This window comes from Podarcis gaigeae (genome assembly GCF_964106915.1).
Source record: "Podarcis gaigeae genome assembly, chromosome: 12".
Classification (NCBI taxonomy): Eukaryota; Metazoa; Chordata; class Lepidosauria; order Squamata; family Lacertidae; genus Podarcis; species Podarcis gaigeae.
The window spans coordinates 5,078,151-5,093,052 of NC_139688.1; the positions used below are offsets into that span (position 1 = coordinate 5,078,151).

Sequence of the window (14,902 nt, forward strand, 5' to 3'; positions counted from 1 at the left end):
GGCTCTCATTAACCTAATTGGCAGCTATTTTGCATCTGTATGTAGCAGAAATAATGCAAGGTATTTAATTACTGACTATTCAATTTAAGAAAAGCTCATTAATTCATTTCCCCTTTCTTTCTTTAATGAGCATCTTTATATTGTAGGAAGCGATAATTTTCTCTCTTTATAATTCCGTCTGTGTACTCTTATATCGTTGTTTGTAGAATCTTATCAACCTTACAATGTAAAACAAACCAACCATATTATTTAAATCACAGTTTGGGGGAAAATCCCAGTTAATGCTGATCACTGCTAGGTCTTATTTGGACGCAAGTACGAACTACAACTATGGCAAACTACAGAAGAGAAGATAAATCTACTCACGAAAGGAGAAGAGGGAGGAAACTTAACCCACACAGAATATTTCCAACTGTCAAGTTGGTTTGGAGAGCAAAACATTTTGATGTCCGGTGACCCATGCTAAAGCTTTGCTTGACTGGTGAGCAATTGAAAGGTGGACATGGCAGGAGTTTTGCTACAGATCACTTGACAGGTCACAGAAACTGCAAATTTCCCATTCTCAGGGAGCGGGGCAGGTATTCCAGAAAACCAGGAACAGGAAAAATTCCCTACACAAATCCGGGGGACTTTGCCTCAGAAAGCTTGTCTTGGAATTTATTCTGGTGCCCCGGAGTTCCAGCGAACCAATTTAGCATGTTTATTTTCCTTGCATTTAGGAAGCAAAAGCTAAAACTGTGTGTTATGTACTGAAGTTCTCACCCTGGGCCAGCAGGAGGATACTGTAGATAGTTATGAAAATAAGGGATCGAAAGTGACATTCAGTGATTGGATAGTTTTAGAAAATTGTTACAGTTACGTTGTACTGGAGCTCTATATAAGCAGGCTGACTGAACCCTTCAGTTCAGTTCTGTCATGGCCTGTGAATAAACAAGAGCTGTTTGAAGAATCGCTGTGTCGTCTGATATATTCAACCACAACTTAACATGTCAAGCTTGCATAATATTGAATTTGCGGTTGGTGCCCTTTTGCGGTCACTGAGGAACTTACGAAACAGAAAAGCAAAGCACTGGGAAATCTTCTGTCCAATACAGTGGTATCTCGGTTTTTGAACGTAATCTGTTCCGGAAGACCGTTTGACATCCGAAACATTCGAAAACCGAGGCGCAAAGAGCGGTCTGCCAATTCAATAAAGAAAATTGTGAAAAACAACAGATAACACCCAGCAGAAGCCGTCCGACTTCTGAGGCGTGTTCGAAAACGGAAGCATTTACATCCGGGCATTCGGTGTTCAGAAACCGAAGCGTTTGGCAACGGAGATGTCCGAAAACCGAGGTACCACTGTATTAGAGTTTCCATGCTAATGAGCAATGTGCGGCAGGCAGAAGGAAGAAGTCCAAAGTGAGAAAATTTCGTGCGGCAAGTGTTGCGTGGCGGGCCCTCTCATGTGGACACAGCCCAGCGTGGTACGGTCCACACAAAGGAAAACTAAGCAAGTTTGCCTTGATATGGCAAACTGAACGCAAAAGAACACATAAAATTCAAGTTGCTGTATGAAAGTCAGGGACTGGCAGGAAGCTGTGTAGTGTGAACTCGGATAAGGGAGGCAGGAGGCTGACTCAGGAAAGGAGATAAAAAAAATCTTTCCAGTAGCACCTTAAAGGTAAAGGTGAAGGGACCCCTGACCATTAGGTCCAGTCATAGCCAACTCTGGGGTTGCGCCGCTCATCTCGCTTTATTGGCCGAGGGAGCCGGCGTACAGCTTCCGGGTCATGTGCCCAGCATGACTAAGCCGCTTCTGGCGAATCAGAGCAGTGCACGGAAACACCATTTACTTTCCCGCTGGAGTGGTACCTATTTATCTACATGCACTTTGACGTGCTTTCGAACTGCTAGGTTGGCAGGAGCAGGGACTGAGCAACGGGAGCTCACCCCATCGCGGGGATTCGAATCGCCGACCTTCTGATCGGCAAGCCCTAGGCTCTGTGGTTTAGACTGCAGCGCCACCCGTGCCTTAGAGACCAACTAAGTTTGTTATTGGTATGAGCTGTCAGGTGTTTGCACACTTCTTCAGACAGGAAAGGAGGTCAGGGATTTGTGGGGACCTGTAATGGCCAGGAGACAAGAATCAGAGTCATGGGATGCTTCAGAGCTGGAGGAAGAGGACAACGAGGCAGAATCCAGAATGCGGCAGCTAGACTGGTGACTGGGGGCAGCCGCCGAGACCACATAACACCGGACTTGAAAGACCTACATTGACTCCCAGTACGTTTCCGAGCACAATTCAAAGTGTTGGTGCTGACCTTTAAAGCCCTAAACGGCCTCGATCCAGTATACCTGAAGGAGCGTCTCCACCCCCATCATTCTGCCCGGACGCTGAGGTCCCGTGCCGAGGGCCTTCTGGCGGTTCCCTCATTGCGAGAAGCAAAGCTACAGGGAACCAGGCAGAGGGCCTTCTCGGTAGTGGCGCCCGCCCTGTGGAACGCCCTCCCATCAGATGTCAAAGCGATAAACAACTACCTGACATTCAGAAGACATCTTAAGGCAGCCCTGTTCAGGGAAGTTTTTAACGTGTGATATTTTACTGTATTTTTGGTTTCTATGGAAGCCGCCCAGAGTGGCTGGGGAGGCCCAGCCAGATGGGCGGGGTATAAATAAATTATTATTATTATTATTATTATTATTATTATTATTATTATTATTATTATCATCATTATCAGCAAAATGGGAAATTGATGATTTTATGATGATTTGAAATTTGATCTTGAACTTACTTAGCATGTTGGTAGTCTTATTGGCTACGGTGCCTTCCTTGCTTTAATTTACTTATTTTATTTTATTTCTTTCCTTAATTATCTTTCAAAAAGCAAGCTGTATGAAGCATGGGATTGTATCAGGCTAAGCTTATTGACGGTGTTCTGCAGTATTCCGTAGGCACTCATCTGATTTTCAGCAAAGTATTAAAAGCAAGAAATGTTTGGTGGAGAGAATGAAGACGGTTGAGATGACCTCGCGGAGTGGAAAGGACAACAGCATGCGGGATTCAGGTCTACTGGGTGAGGGCGGCAATGCAGGAATTGCAGAAAAGGGAGGGGCAGGATCATGGCGGGTCTTGCCAGCCCCCATGGCAAGAATTCCGGCAGCAAACATCCTAAAAGGGTGGCAGTCCCTCCATGATCCCCTCGTATTATACCTGCCACATGCATCTCATGTGGGAACTTGCAACTGCTCAGAGCCAGCTGGCAATGCATGTCAAGAACCCATCAAGAAGGACAAAACTGTTAGAATTCCTGCTCCGTAATTGCAGTCATGGGATTTTTGTCTATCACATGACGGTGTATGTTTTGACTCCACAGAGTGGGAAGTGACGGAGACAGGATGTTTGTGTTACTCTGTTCTGTGAAGTGGGACTACTGTCCTTTGTCCTTTCTCTCTTTGCTGTCTGATGCTAGAGAGAGAGAGGGAGCCATGTTGCAGTGCTCCGTGTGTGTTTATATGTAAATAAAGTAAAAAGGTATAGAGATCCCTGACCATTAGGTCCAGTCGTGGCCGACTCTGGGGTTGTGGTGCTCGCTCACTTTATTGGCTGAGGGAGCCGGCGTACAGCTTCTGGGGCATGTGGCCAGCATGACTAAGCCACTTTTGGCGAACCAGAGCAGCGCACGGAAATGCCGTTTACTTTCCCACCGGAGCGGTACCTATTTATCTACTTGCACTTTGACGTGCTTTCGAACTACTAGGTTGGCAGGAGAGCAGGGACCAAGCAACGGGAGCTCACTCCGTTGCGGGGATTTGAACCGCCGACCTTGTGATCGGCAAGTCCCAGGCTCTGTGGTTTAACCCACAGCGCCACCAGCTTAGTCATGCTGGCCACATGACCCGGAAGCTGTACACCGGCTCCCTCGGCCAATAAAGCGAGATGAGCGCCGCAACCCCAGAGTCAGCCACGACTGGACCAAATGGTCAGGGGTCCCTTTACTTTTATTATTCTTACCTCTTCCGTATTATTTAAATTCCCTCCTTTCCAATCCTGGGAAATCCCTCCGTGCCCCGTGAAGGAAAAAGGAGAGCGCATGCAAACCCACGAGCAAAGCCCATCATCTCACACACCACAAGCTGCAGGCAATACCTGGCAGGTTTCCGTCTCGGTCGCGGCGGAATCGTCCCCGGACACTTTGCACTCCCCACTCAGGTAGAGCTGTCGGAAACGGGGTCAGAAAACCAATGTCATTCAACGGAGAAGGGAGAGGGAAGCAAGGGAGGAAGGAGAAGGACAGGGGCAGGCTAGGTCAGGGCTAGCCACAGCCGCGTTGAGGGCCAGCGCTTTATTATATCTTGCATTGTTGCCAAATGTAGAAAGCTCTTGGCAGGTCAAAGGCACAGGCTGGTCGAAGCTGAGGCGTCTGAGGGCATCTGAACGCCCGTCTCAGCATTCGCCCCTGTGCTATACGACAAGTCCGCGTTCCACCAATGTGAGAAAGGGCCAAAGTTAGGACCAGGTGCATGCTATGAATCTGCAAAAGCTTAAGAACGGCAGAATATGTAGCACCAAAACCCACCTCCTGAGAAGCACAGCTGCATTTCTAACCCAAAGGGCTGCAAGGTTGGGCTTAGAAGTCCAGGGTTCGTGGTTTGCAAAATGTGAGAAATCCAAGAGGCTGGGCATATGACATTTCTAATAGTGGGGGCCATCAGATGCTCCCTTCTTGGTGCACATGTGAAGAATCCAGTCCCCATATGTGCATCTTAATACAGTGGGACCACGGGTTAAGTACTTAATTCGTTCTGGAGGTCTGTTCTTACCCTGAAACTGTTCTTAACCTGAAGCACCACTTTAGCTAATGGGGCCTCCTGCTGCTGCCGCACCGCCGGAGCATGATTTCTGTTCTCATCACAAAGCAAAGTTCTTAACTCAAGGTACTATTTCTGGGTTAGCAGAGTCTGTAACCTGAAGCGTATGTAACCTGAAGCGTATGTAACCCGAGGTATCACTGTATTGGTTCTCAAACGCCTTGATACTCAAACAACTTGGAACCCAAACACTGCAAACCCGGAAGTTGCTTATTGCTTTCATTTTATGGATCCATGGTCTCATCAGATGGTGAAATTCATGTTAAACTGCTGTTTTAGGGGTTGTTTTTAAAAGTCTGGAATGGATTAATCCGTTTTGCGTTACTTTCTATGGAAAAGCGCACCTTGGTTTTGCAACGCTTTGGTTTTGGAACAGACTTGTGGAACAGATTAAGTTTGAGAACCAAGGTACCACTGTAATAAATAACAATAATAGCCTCAAAGTTCTAAACCAGCCTTTCTCAACCTGTGGGTCCCCAGATGTTGTTGAAGTACAACTCCCATCACTCCTAGCTAGCAAGGCCAGAGCTCAGGGATGATGGGAGTTGTAGTCCAACAACATCTGGGGACCCACAAATTGCGAACTGCAGCTCTAAACGGTCTCGGCCTTGTATACCCAAAGGAGAGCCTCTAACCCCCATTGTCCAGCCCGGACACTGAGGTCCACCTCCGAGGGCCTTCTGGCAGTTTCCTCACCATGAAAAGTGATGTTACAGGGAACCAGGCAGAGGGCCTTCTCAGCAGTGGCGCCCACCCTGTGGAACGCCCTCCCGTCTGATGTTAAGGAGATAAAGAACTACACAACCTTGAGACAATATCTGGAGGCAGTCTAGCTCAGGGAAGTTTGTAAAGGTTGATTTTTTTGTGTTTTTAATATTTTTGTTGGGAGTGTGGCTGGGGCAACCCAGTCAGATGGGCGCCGTACATATAATAAAATTGTTATTGTTGCTGTTGTTACTATTCCGTGGCGCTTGTCCCAACATGCGCATACGTGCACGCACACAAATAAAGCCCCAGAATCTTTGAACGTGAGCCTGGCTGTATGCGTCCAATGAATAAAAATGCCCGTCAGCTGCTGAAAACAGTAAGCACAGACTATAAAGCCGCTTCCCAGAGACGCAGGCATTACACTGATGCTTAAATCACAGGGTAGAAGCGAAGAAAAGCCTGGTTAAGATTCCTAAGGAGGATTGTGGCAAACAGCTTCAAAGCAATTGCGGCTAAAATGGGAGCTTAGCACCTCTAGGAGGTCAGGTCAGCGGGGCAGGAAGGCAGAACAAGCTGGTTCAGCCTTTTGCAGGATGTAAGGTTTGTGGGAATGAACCTGCCTAGCATCTCTCTGTCTCTCTCTCTCTCTCTCTCTCTCTCTCTCTCTCTCTCTCTCTGGTGTTTGCAGGTACTCCCACTACATCAGCAAGGCCCAAAGGTAAAGGTAAAGGGACCCCTGACCATTAGGTCCAGTCGTGGCTGACTATGGGGTTGTGGTCTCATCTCGCTTTATTGGCCGAGGGAGCCAGTGTACAGCTTCCGGGTCATGTGGCCAGCATGACTAAGCCGCTTCTGGCGAACCAAAGCAGCGCACGGAAACGCCGTTTACCTTCCTGCCGGAGCGATACCTATTTATCTACTTGCACTCTGACGTGCTTTCAAACTGCTAGGTTGTCAGGAGCAGGGATCGAGCAACGGGAGCTCACCCCGTCACGGGGATTCGAACCACCAACCTTCTGATCGGCAAGTCCTAGGCTCTGTGGTTTAACGCACAGCGCCACCTGCGTCAAGGCCCAAAAGGGGTATGCAATTCTCAACCTTTGGCCTAAGACAAAGAAATGGACGGCAACAAAAAGATGTGCGTGAACGGCTGCAAAAACCTGCAAGGATAAACTGCTACTCCGACCACGTGAAGAAGTATAAAGGCACAATAAAAACAGGGATAAAATCACTCAGACACAATAATGTATGTTCTCGGACAGTCCAGAATGACGCCAAAGCAGCAAAACAATGTGACAAGGAACAGGGAGCAATGTAAATCCATTCACTGTTTTGTCACATCCGTTGGGTGTTTAGGAATCTTGATGTATGAGATCATGCATAAGTGCGCTTGAGTAATTCTATCTATACCTTTAGGGCACATTTATACTTTTTGTGGAATTCGAATTGCGTTTCCTATTTTGCTCTCGCCCAATTCTGCGCCGACGTGGCGAGAAAAAGCCCTGATGCCATGACTGGAAGGTATTATGGAAACTCTGTGTGTGATAGGAATTTTGTCTTAGATATACAGTGGTACCTCGGGTTAAGTACTTAATTCGTTCCGGAGGTCCGTTCTTAACCTGAAACTGTTCTTAACCTGAAGCACCACTTTAGCTAATGGGGCCTCCTGCTGCTGCTGCACCACCAAAGCATGATTTCTGTTCTCATCCTGAAGCAAAGTTCTTAACCCGAGGTACTATTTCTGGGTTAGCGGAATCTGTATTCTGAAGCGAATGTAACATGAAGTGTATGTAACCCGAGGTACCACTGTATGTCTTAAAAAAGGTAAAGGTAAAGGTACCCCTGCCCGTACGGGCCAGTCTTGCCAGACTCTGGGGTTGTGCGCCCATCTCACTCAAGAGGCCAGGGGCCAGCGCTGTCCGGAGACACTTCCGGGTCACGTGGCCAGCGTGACATCGCTGCTCTGGCGAGCCAGAGCCGCACACGGAAACGCCGTTTACCTTCCCGCTGGTAAGCGGTCCCTATTTATCTACTTGCACCCGGAGGTGCTTTCGAACTGCTAGGTTGGCAGGCGCTGGGACCGAGCAGCGGGAGCGCACCCCACCGCAGGGATTCGAACCGCCGACCTTTCGATCGGCAAGTCCTAGGCGCTGAGGCTTTAACCCACAGCGCCACCTGTGTCCCATACACCTGTATGTCTTAGATATACGTTAAATGTTCATAAGTGTACCAACCAAGCACATACATAGATCAGCACAGGGAGACCGACCTGGAACCATTTTGATTCCCAAACTGAGCAAATGTTTTCTCTGCAAGGTCAAAGTGGGAAACCTCCCCAGTGTCTCTTTCCTCGCAAAATACCTTAAGGGTATGTCTGTATTTGACTAGGGTGTGTACCTGTGACCTGGCCCAGGAACTAAGTATTTATGATTACAAAAGACTGGCCAGGCTCCCCAGGCAATCCAATCAAGTAAGCAGGGTATCCAATCAAGTAACCTGCCAGACAGGAGATAAACAACGGCAGGAGAAAAACAACATTCAAATTTCTGTTTTAGACCGCCTTTTCTGTGATGTAGGTATGATGTATCTGAGGGGTGGTCTTGATCTACAGGGTGGCAATTTAAAATGTCAATATAAGGCCTTGCGCGCCACTGTTCTGGGTTCCTCCTCCTTTCCTGCATGTGAGGGGAGCACCCTGTTGCAACAGATCAATAAAGATCAGGCTTACTACAGTGGTGCCTTGCAAGATGAAAAGAATCCGTTCTGCGAGTCTCTTCGTCTAGCGGTTTTTTTGTCTTGCGAAGCAACCCTATTAGCGGCTTAGCGGATTAGCGCTATTAGCGGCTTAGCGCCTTAGAATAAGGGGTGGGGGAAGCGAAAAAAATCGCAAGACTCGCAAGACGTTTTCGTCTTGCGAAGCAAGCCCATAGGGAAATTCGTCTTGCGAAGCGCCTCGAAAAACGGAAAACCCTTTCGTCTAGCGGGTTTTTCGTCTTGCGAGGCATTTGTCTTGCGGGGCACCACTGTAGCTGCTTTGCTTCCCAATATTCTCTGGTTGGCCTCTGTTATTTTGTCCTACCAATAGGGAACCTATGTAAGGACTCTATATGTGCCTTCTGCATGATCCATGGAGGATGGTCAGATACAAAACACCGAAGCATCTCGATTTGTTCTGCAGGAAGGCTGCTATCATTCCTTTCCTCTCTTCCAAACACCCCCATTGCTTCCTTCTGCAGGTTCACCAGCAAATCTCCAAGCCCAAAGGCCGGAGGCGAGACACTTTTGGCCCTCCAGGTGTCCTGGGACTCCAACTCTCATCAGTCTCAGCCACCATGGCCAATGATCAGGAGTCCTGGGACTCGTGGTCAGCAACACAGGCTCCTCATCCCCAAAGAAGGTAAAAGCTTCGCCTGCGCCGTGCCTAAAAAACACGGGTCTAAGCGGCTCCCCCCTCGCCCCATCATCCTTTCCCAGGGAAAACTCGCTCTTTAAAGACAGATTGGAACAAATGGCAATCCGAGTAAAAAACGATTTTTCACAGGGTTTTCATTGTACGCCTTGTTTTTATCGTTTTTCGCAACCTGGCAACTAGTAGTTTGCCTCCCTTGCCCCTCATATTCATTACTGTTTTAAATGTAATAATTGTACCATTGTGGGAAAGGGCATTGCTGGTCTGTTTTGCTTCGGTTTAATTATGTATCTTTTGTTTTCATATGTTGTGAACGGCCCTGTGAACTTTGGATGAAGGGTGGTATAATAATAAGAATAAGAATAAGAATAAGAATAGCAGTAATAATAGCAATAATAATAATAATAATAATAATAATAATAATAATAATAATAGGGAAAGGCCTGGAGAATGCAGAGGGACGAGACATAGTGTGGATAAGCCCAAAGACAGGAACAAAAAAGATTCCGACTACACATCAGAAATAACTTTATGACGGCAAGAGCCATTCAACAGTGGAACGGTCTCCCTCAGGAGGGGGTAGGTTCTCCTTCCTTGGAGGGAGAAAAACAGTGCATGGTCTGCGATGGGTCTCTTCTTCTGGCATAGCGCAACTCCAAAGCCACAGCAGTCCTGCTCTGGTTCCACACCAGAGAAGAAAAACCTTAGCACATAAAATCAAGGGGGAGGCGGTTTTTGGATGAAGGTCACCAGCCCTGGTTTCTCAGGCTGGATGCGGCGTGCAGGTTTCAACATCCTTGCCTCAGCCAAATAATGCTTCTCCCACATAACCAATGGCTCATGCTGCTGAAGGTAAAGGTAAAGGGACCCCTGACCATTAGGTCCAGTTGTGGCCGACTCTGGGGTTGCGGCACTCATCTCGCTTTATTGGCCAAAGGAGCCGGTGTACAGCTTCCAGGTCATGTGGCCAGCATGACTAAGCCGCTTCTGGCGAACCAGAGCAGCGCATGGAAACGCCGTTTACCTTCCCGCCAGAGCGGTACCTATTTATCTACTTGCACTTGGGCGTGCTTTTGAACTGCTAGGTTGGCAGGAGCAGGGACCGAGCAACGGAAGCTCACCCCATCACAGGGATTCGAACCACTGACCTTCAGATCAGCAAGTCCTAGGCTCTGTGGTTTAACCCACAGCGCCACCCGCGTCCCTTAAAAAGGCTCAATTTTGCACCCCGAAGATTAACTTTTCCTGGCTGCTGTGAACCAGAACACCCCTGGTTCTGAGCTCGTAAGCTCAGCTTTAGGCATCTGAGACCCTCAACTGCGATGTTATCTGTTCTACTTTTATTCTGCTTTTTTTCCCAAGAGCTCAGGGTAGCAAGGGGAACAAAAAAGGCACACAAGATGCCATTATTTTCAAGCGGGTGTGGGTGTGCCTTAACTGCACCACGACTAGGGGATATTCAAAGAGCGATTTGAGCATCTCTTGTAAAACTAGCATTGCCTTGGGCAGCGGCATTAGCCAGACCCCTTTCCAAACGCAGGATTTATTAAAAAAAAAATATTTAAGCAATTTGGCAGGACTCAAGTGAATGCAAAGCCAAACCCCCAATGATGGTACTGTATTATTACTGTACCTTACTGTTCTGTATCAGGCGTATGATGTGCTCAAAGCAGTTGTTGCTCAGAAAGATGGCCTGCAGGACGGGACGGTCATCGCAGTTTAACATTTCCGGAATGGCATCTGCAGCGGAGGTAGAAGAAGGAGAAGAAGAAGAAGAGTTTGGATTTGATATCCCGCCTTTCACTCCCTTTAAAGAGTCTCAAAGCAGCTAACATTCTCCTTTTCCCTTCCTCCCCACAACAAACACTCTGTGAGGTGAGTGGGGCTGAGAGACTTCAGAGAAGTGTGACTGGCCCAAGGTCACCCAGCAGAGCGGAGACGCGAACCCGGTTCACCAGATTACAAGACTACTGCTCTTAACCACTACACCACACTGACAAAGGATCTCACTAAACCATCCATAAAGAAGGCTGATCACCGAAGAATGGATGCTTTTGAACTATGGTGTTGGAGGAGACTCTTGAGAGTCCCATGGACTGCAAGAAGATCAAACCTCTCTATTCTGAAGGAAATCAGCCCTGAGGGCTCACTGGAAGGACAGATCCTGAAGCTGTGGCTCCAATACTTTGGCCACCTCATGAGAAGAGAAGACTCCCTGGAAAAGACCCTGATGTTGGGAAAGATGGAGGGCACAAGGAGAAGGGGACGACAGATGAGATGGTTGGACAGTGTTCTCGAAGGTACCAGCATGAGTTTGACCAAACTGCAGGAGGCAGTGGAAGACAGGAGTGTGTGGCGTGCTTTGGTCCAGGGGGTCATGAAGAGGCGAACACGACTAAACGACTAAACAACAACAAACCATCAGCACACAACCAGCCAGAGGATGCTCAGAAAGATGCTCAGATACAAAGCATAAAGTTTTAGATTGATGGAGGTGGACTGAAATTCAGGTATCCCAGCATTTTTGCTAAACAGAGCGCCGTACGAGAACAGTGATTGCAGCAGAAAGGCTTTTCCTGATCCTGATCTGCACTCAGTTCCTGAAGATTTCCACTCCTCCAACTCTCCTTCCAGGAGTCTGTACCCTCCACTCCTGTTTACACAAGTCTTGGGACCAAAAGGGATGGTCAAAGGAAGAGATCAATATGTCAGACAATTTATGGAAGAGGGGAAGACTTTTTTCATTTGAAATAAAATATTATAACCAAATGAAATCGCAGGGAGGGTTTGAAACTTGAGCAACAGGAAGAAAGCGATAGTAGATGGAATTAAGGTAAAGGGACCCCTGGCCATTAGGTCCAGTCGTGGCCGACTCTGGGGTTGCGGCGCTCATCTCGCTTTATTGGCCAAAGGAGCCGGGGTACAGCTTCCGGGTCATGTGGCCAGCATGACTAAGCCACTTCTGGCGAACCAGAGCAGTGCATGGAAACGCCGTTTCCCTTCCCGGCTGGACTGGTACCTATTTATCTACTCGCACTGGTGTGCTTCTGAACTGCTAGGTTGGCAGGAGCAGGGACCAAGCAATGGGAGCTCACCCCATTGCAGGGATTTGAACCGCCGACCTTCTGATCAGCAAGTCCTAGGCTCTGTGGTTTAACCCACAGCGCCACCCGCATCCCATAGCTTGTTTAGCTTATATGTAAATCTGGCACTGCCCAAAGGCATGCCAGTCTGAACAACTGCAAGGCTCTGAGAAATAGACAGGTGCTATTTACTTTCCCGCACCGATCAGGCCCAATTCACAGATGTCGAAAGCAAAGGCTCCAGAAGGGACCTTGCTTATTCTTGCAACTCTACAGTCCTTGCGATGCATCAGTCTCAGATGACGGACGTTGGCAGAAAGGCAGATGGTCAAGGGGGCCTTCAAAACTAGTGACCACCAACCTCAGCCTTTTCGAATGGGATCCTACCTTCTAATGGACTGATACCTTTTTGGAAGATGGGAGGAAGGAGCTACGTCCCGCAACGTCACCACCCTAGCAACGTACAACCTGTTTCCATGGCAGCCCTTCCAACTTAGTTCTAGAAGAGCAGGGTACTTGGAATTTAAAGCTCTCCACAGTGGGATTTCCCCTTGACTCACCACACCACTGGGGAACTATGTTTCCGAGCACAATTCAGAGTGCTGGTGCTGACCTTTCAAGCCCTGAACGGCCTTGGGCCCAGTATATCTGAAGGAGCATCTCCACCCCCATCGTTCTGCCCAGACACTGAGGTCCAGCTCCAAGGGCCTTCTGGCGGTTCCCTCACTGCGAGAAGCGAAGTTACAGGAAAGTTACAGGTGGGTGGGATGAGGAGAGGCCCAAGTGAAGAATAGGTGCTTCTTCAGCCTGGTTCCACTTCTCTGTGTGCGGTTTTAGGAGGGGCTCATAAGTATCTGTTCTCAGTTCCCTTTCCTGCGGGTGCCAGGCTTGGATTAGTAACCACAGCCAAAATGTTTGCACACTGCAGCCAAGGCAGGCACTGGCTCCCAGTACGTTTCTGAGCACAATTCTAAGTGTTGGTGCTGACCTTTCAAGCCCTAAATGGCCTCGGCCCAGTAGACCTGAAGGAGCATCTCCACCCCCATTGTTCTACCCGGACACTGAGATCCAGCTCTGAGGGCCTTCTGGTGGTTCCCTCATTGCAAGAAGCTGAGGTTGCAGGGAACCTGGCAGAGGGCCTTCTCGGTGGTGGCGCCCGCCCTCTGGTATGCCCTCCCACCAGATGTCAAAGAGATAAACAACTACCAGACTTTTAGAAGACATCTGAAGGGAAGCTTTTCATGTTTGATGTTTTATTGTGTTTTCTGTTCGGAGCCACCCAGAGTGGCTGGGGAAACCCAGCTAGATGGGCAGGTTATAAATATTATTAATAAGGGCCAGAGTCCAACTCAGGACATTGCCCCTTCAAATCAGCTGCTCAGAGTGGCAACCCAGTCAGAAGGGCAGACTACAAACAACAACAGCAATAGAAAAATTCACTTGGGACCAGGCTGGTTTTGCAGTGGCGCTGTGGTCTAAACCACAGAGCCTAGGACTTGCTGATCAGAAGGTCGACAGTTCGAATCCCTGCGACAGGATGAACTCCCGTTGCTCGGTCCCTGCTCCTGCCAACCTAGCAGTTTGAAACCATGTCAAAGCGCAAGTAGATAAATAGGTACCACTCCAGCGGGAAGGTAAACGGCGTTTCCATGCGCTGCTCTGGTTTGCCAGAAGTGGCTTAGTCCTGCTGGCCACATGACCCGGAAGCTGTACGCCGGCTCCCTCGGCCAATAAAGCGAGATGAGCGCCGCAACCCCAGAGTTGGCCACGACTGGACCTAATGGTCAGGGGTTCCTTTACCTTTACTATAAATTCTACAGGTTACGTTTTTGGTGTGTGCCCATATAGTACATGCCAGCAACTTTAACACTGAGTGTTTTTTAAAAAAAAGATATTTGTGCAACATGGGTTCATTCTGCCTAAATTCTGTTTTGAGACATGGGACCCATTTTTTTTTTTACCCAAACATGCATTTGGGGGATCCATTTAATAAATAATAATAATAATAATAATAATAATAATAATAATAATAATACTTTTATTATTTATACCCCGCTCATCTAGCTGGGTTTCCCCAGACACTCCGGGCAGCTTCCAGCACATATAAAAACATAATAAAATGTGAAACATTTCTTAATTTCTTTGCCATATACTTGTATGGTGTTATCGCTGCTGGTGCAATCCGCCTTAGGCCAGTCCATGACCCAACAAGTTGGAAGATCCAATGGCCTAGATCGGCCTTTCGCAAGGTGGAGTCTCCAGATATTCCTGAACTACAACTCCCATCAGCCCAAGCCATCTTGGCCCAAATTGGACCAGGGATGGCGGGGATTGTAGTCAAACAACACCTGGGGAACTAAGCTTGGGGATAGCTGCCTAGAGGACCCAACCGGCTGAAGCTCCATGCAGACGTATACGATGGCAACCAAGGACGAGGCGTGGAAAAGACAACTGAATCCCGGCCAGTCAAAAAAAGACAGTCACAGAACCAAGAAGTTACACAGAACAAAAGAAATTACTGCGAAAATCCCTGAAATTAGAGAAGTAATTGACTATAGAATAACAAAAATAACAAAAATAAACTAGAATTAAACAAAGACTTAACGAGATGCCAGCTACAAAACTTGTTTCAGTGAACTAATCAGTTTCCTCAGAAGGAAATAAAGAAATTATAAGATTTTAAGTGATATCAAACAAGCTTCCTCGAGTTTACAAAGAAAGTATGAAAACCTCAATGACCTCAATTCTCTATTTAAGAGAATCAAGCAGTAGTGATAAGAAATTGAGGTTTTAAAGTTTCAAACAAACTCAAAAAACAGAGCAGAAACTCAAAATAGTTTTAAACATCACC

At 47.7% G+C, this 14,902-nt stretch overlaps 1 protein-coding gene across 1 annotated transcript in view; it reads right to left on the bottom strand.

Moving 5' to 3' along the window:
• Positions 1-14,902, bottom strand: part of NBEAL2 (neurobeachin like 2) — a 216,620-nt gene that overhangs the window by 91,420 nt on the left and 110,298 nt on the right. The window contains exons 10-11 of the mRNA XM_083703871.1: positions 10,602-10,708; positions 4,130-4,198 (exon numbers count right to left, since the gene is read on the bottom strand). Coding sequence (XP_083559997.1) covers positions 4,130-4,198; positions 10,602-10,708 — 176 coding nt within the window. The remainder of the gene's footprint in view (positions 1-4,129; positions 4,199-10,601; positions 10,709-14,902) is intronic.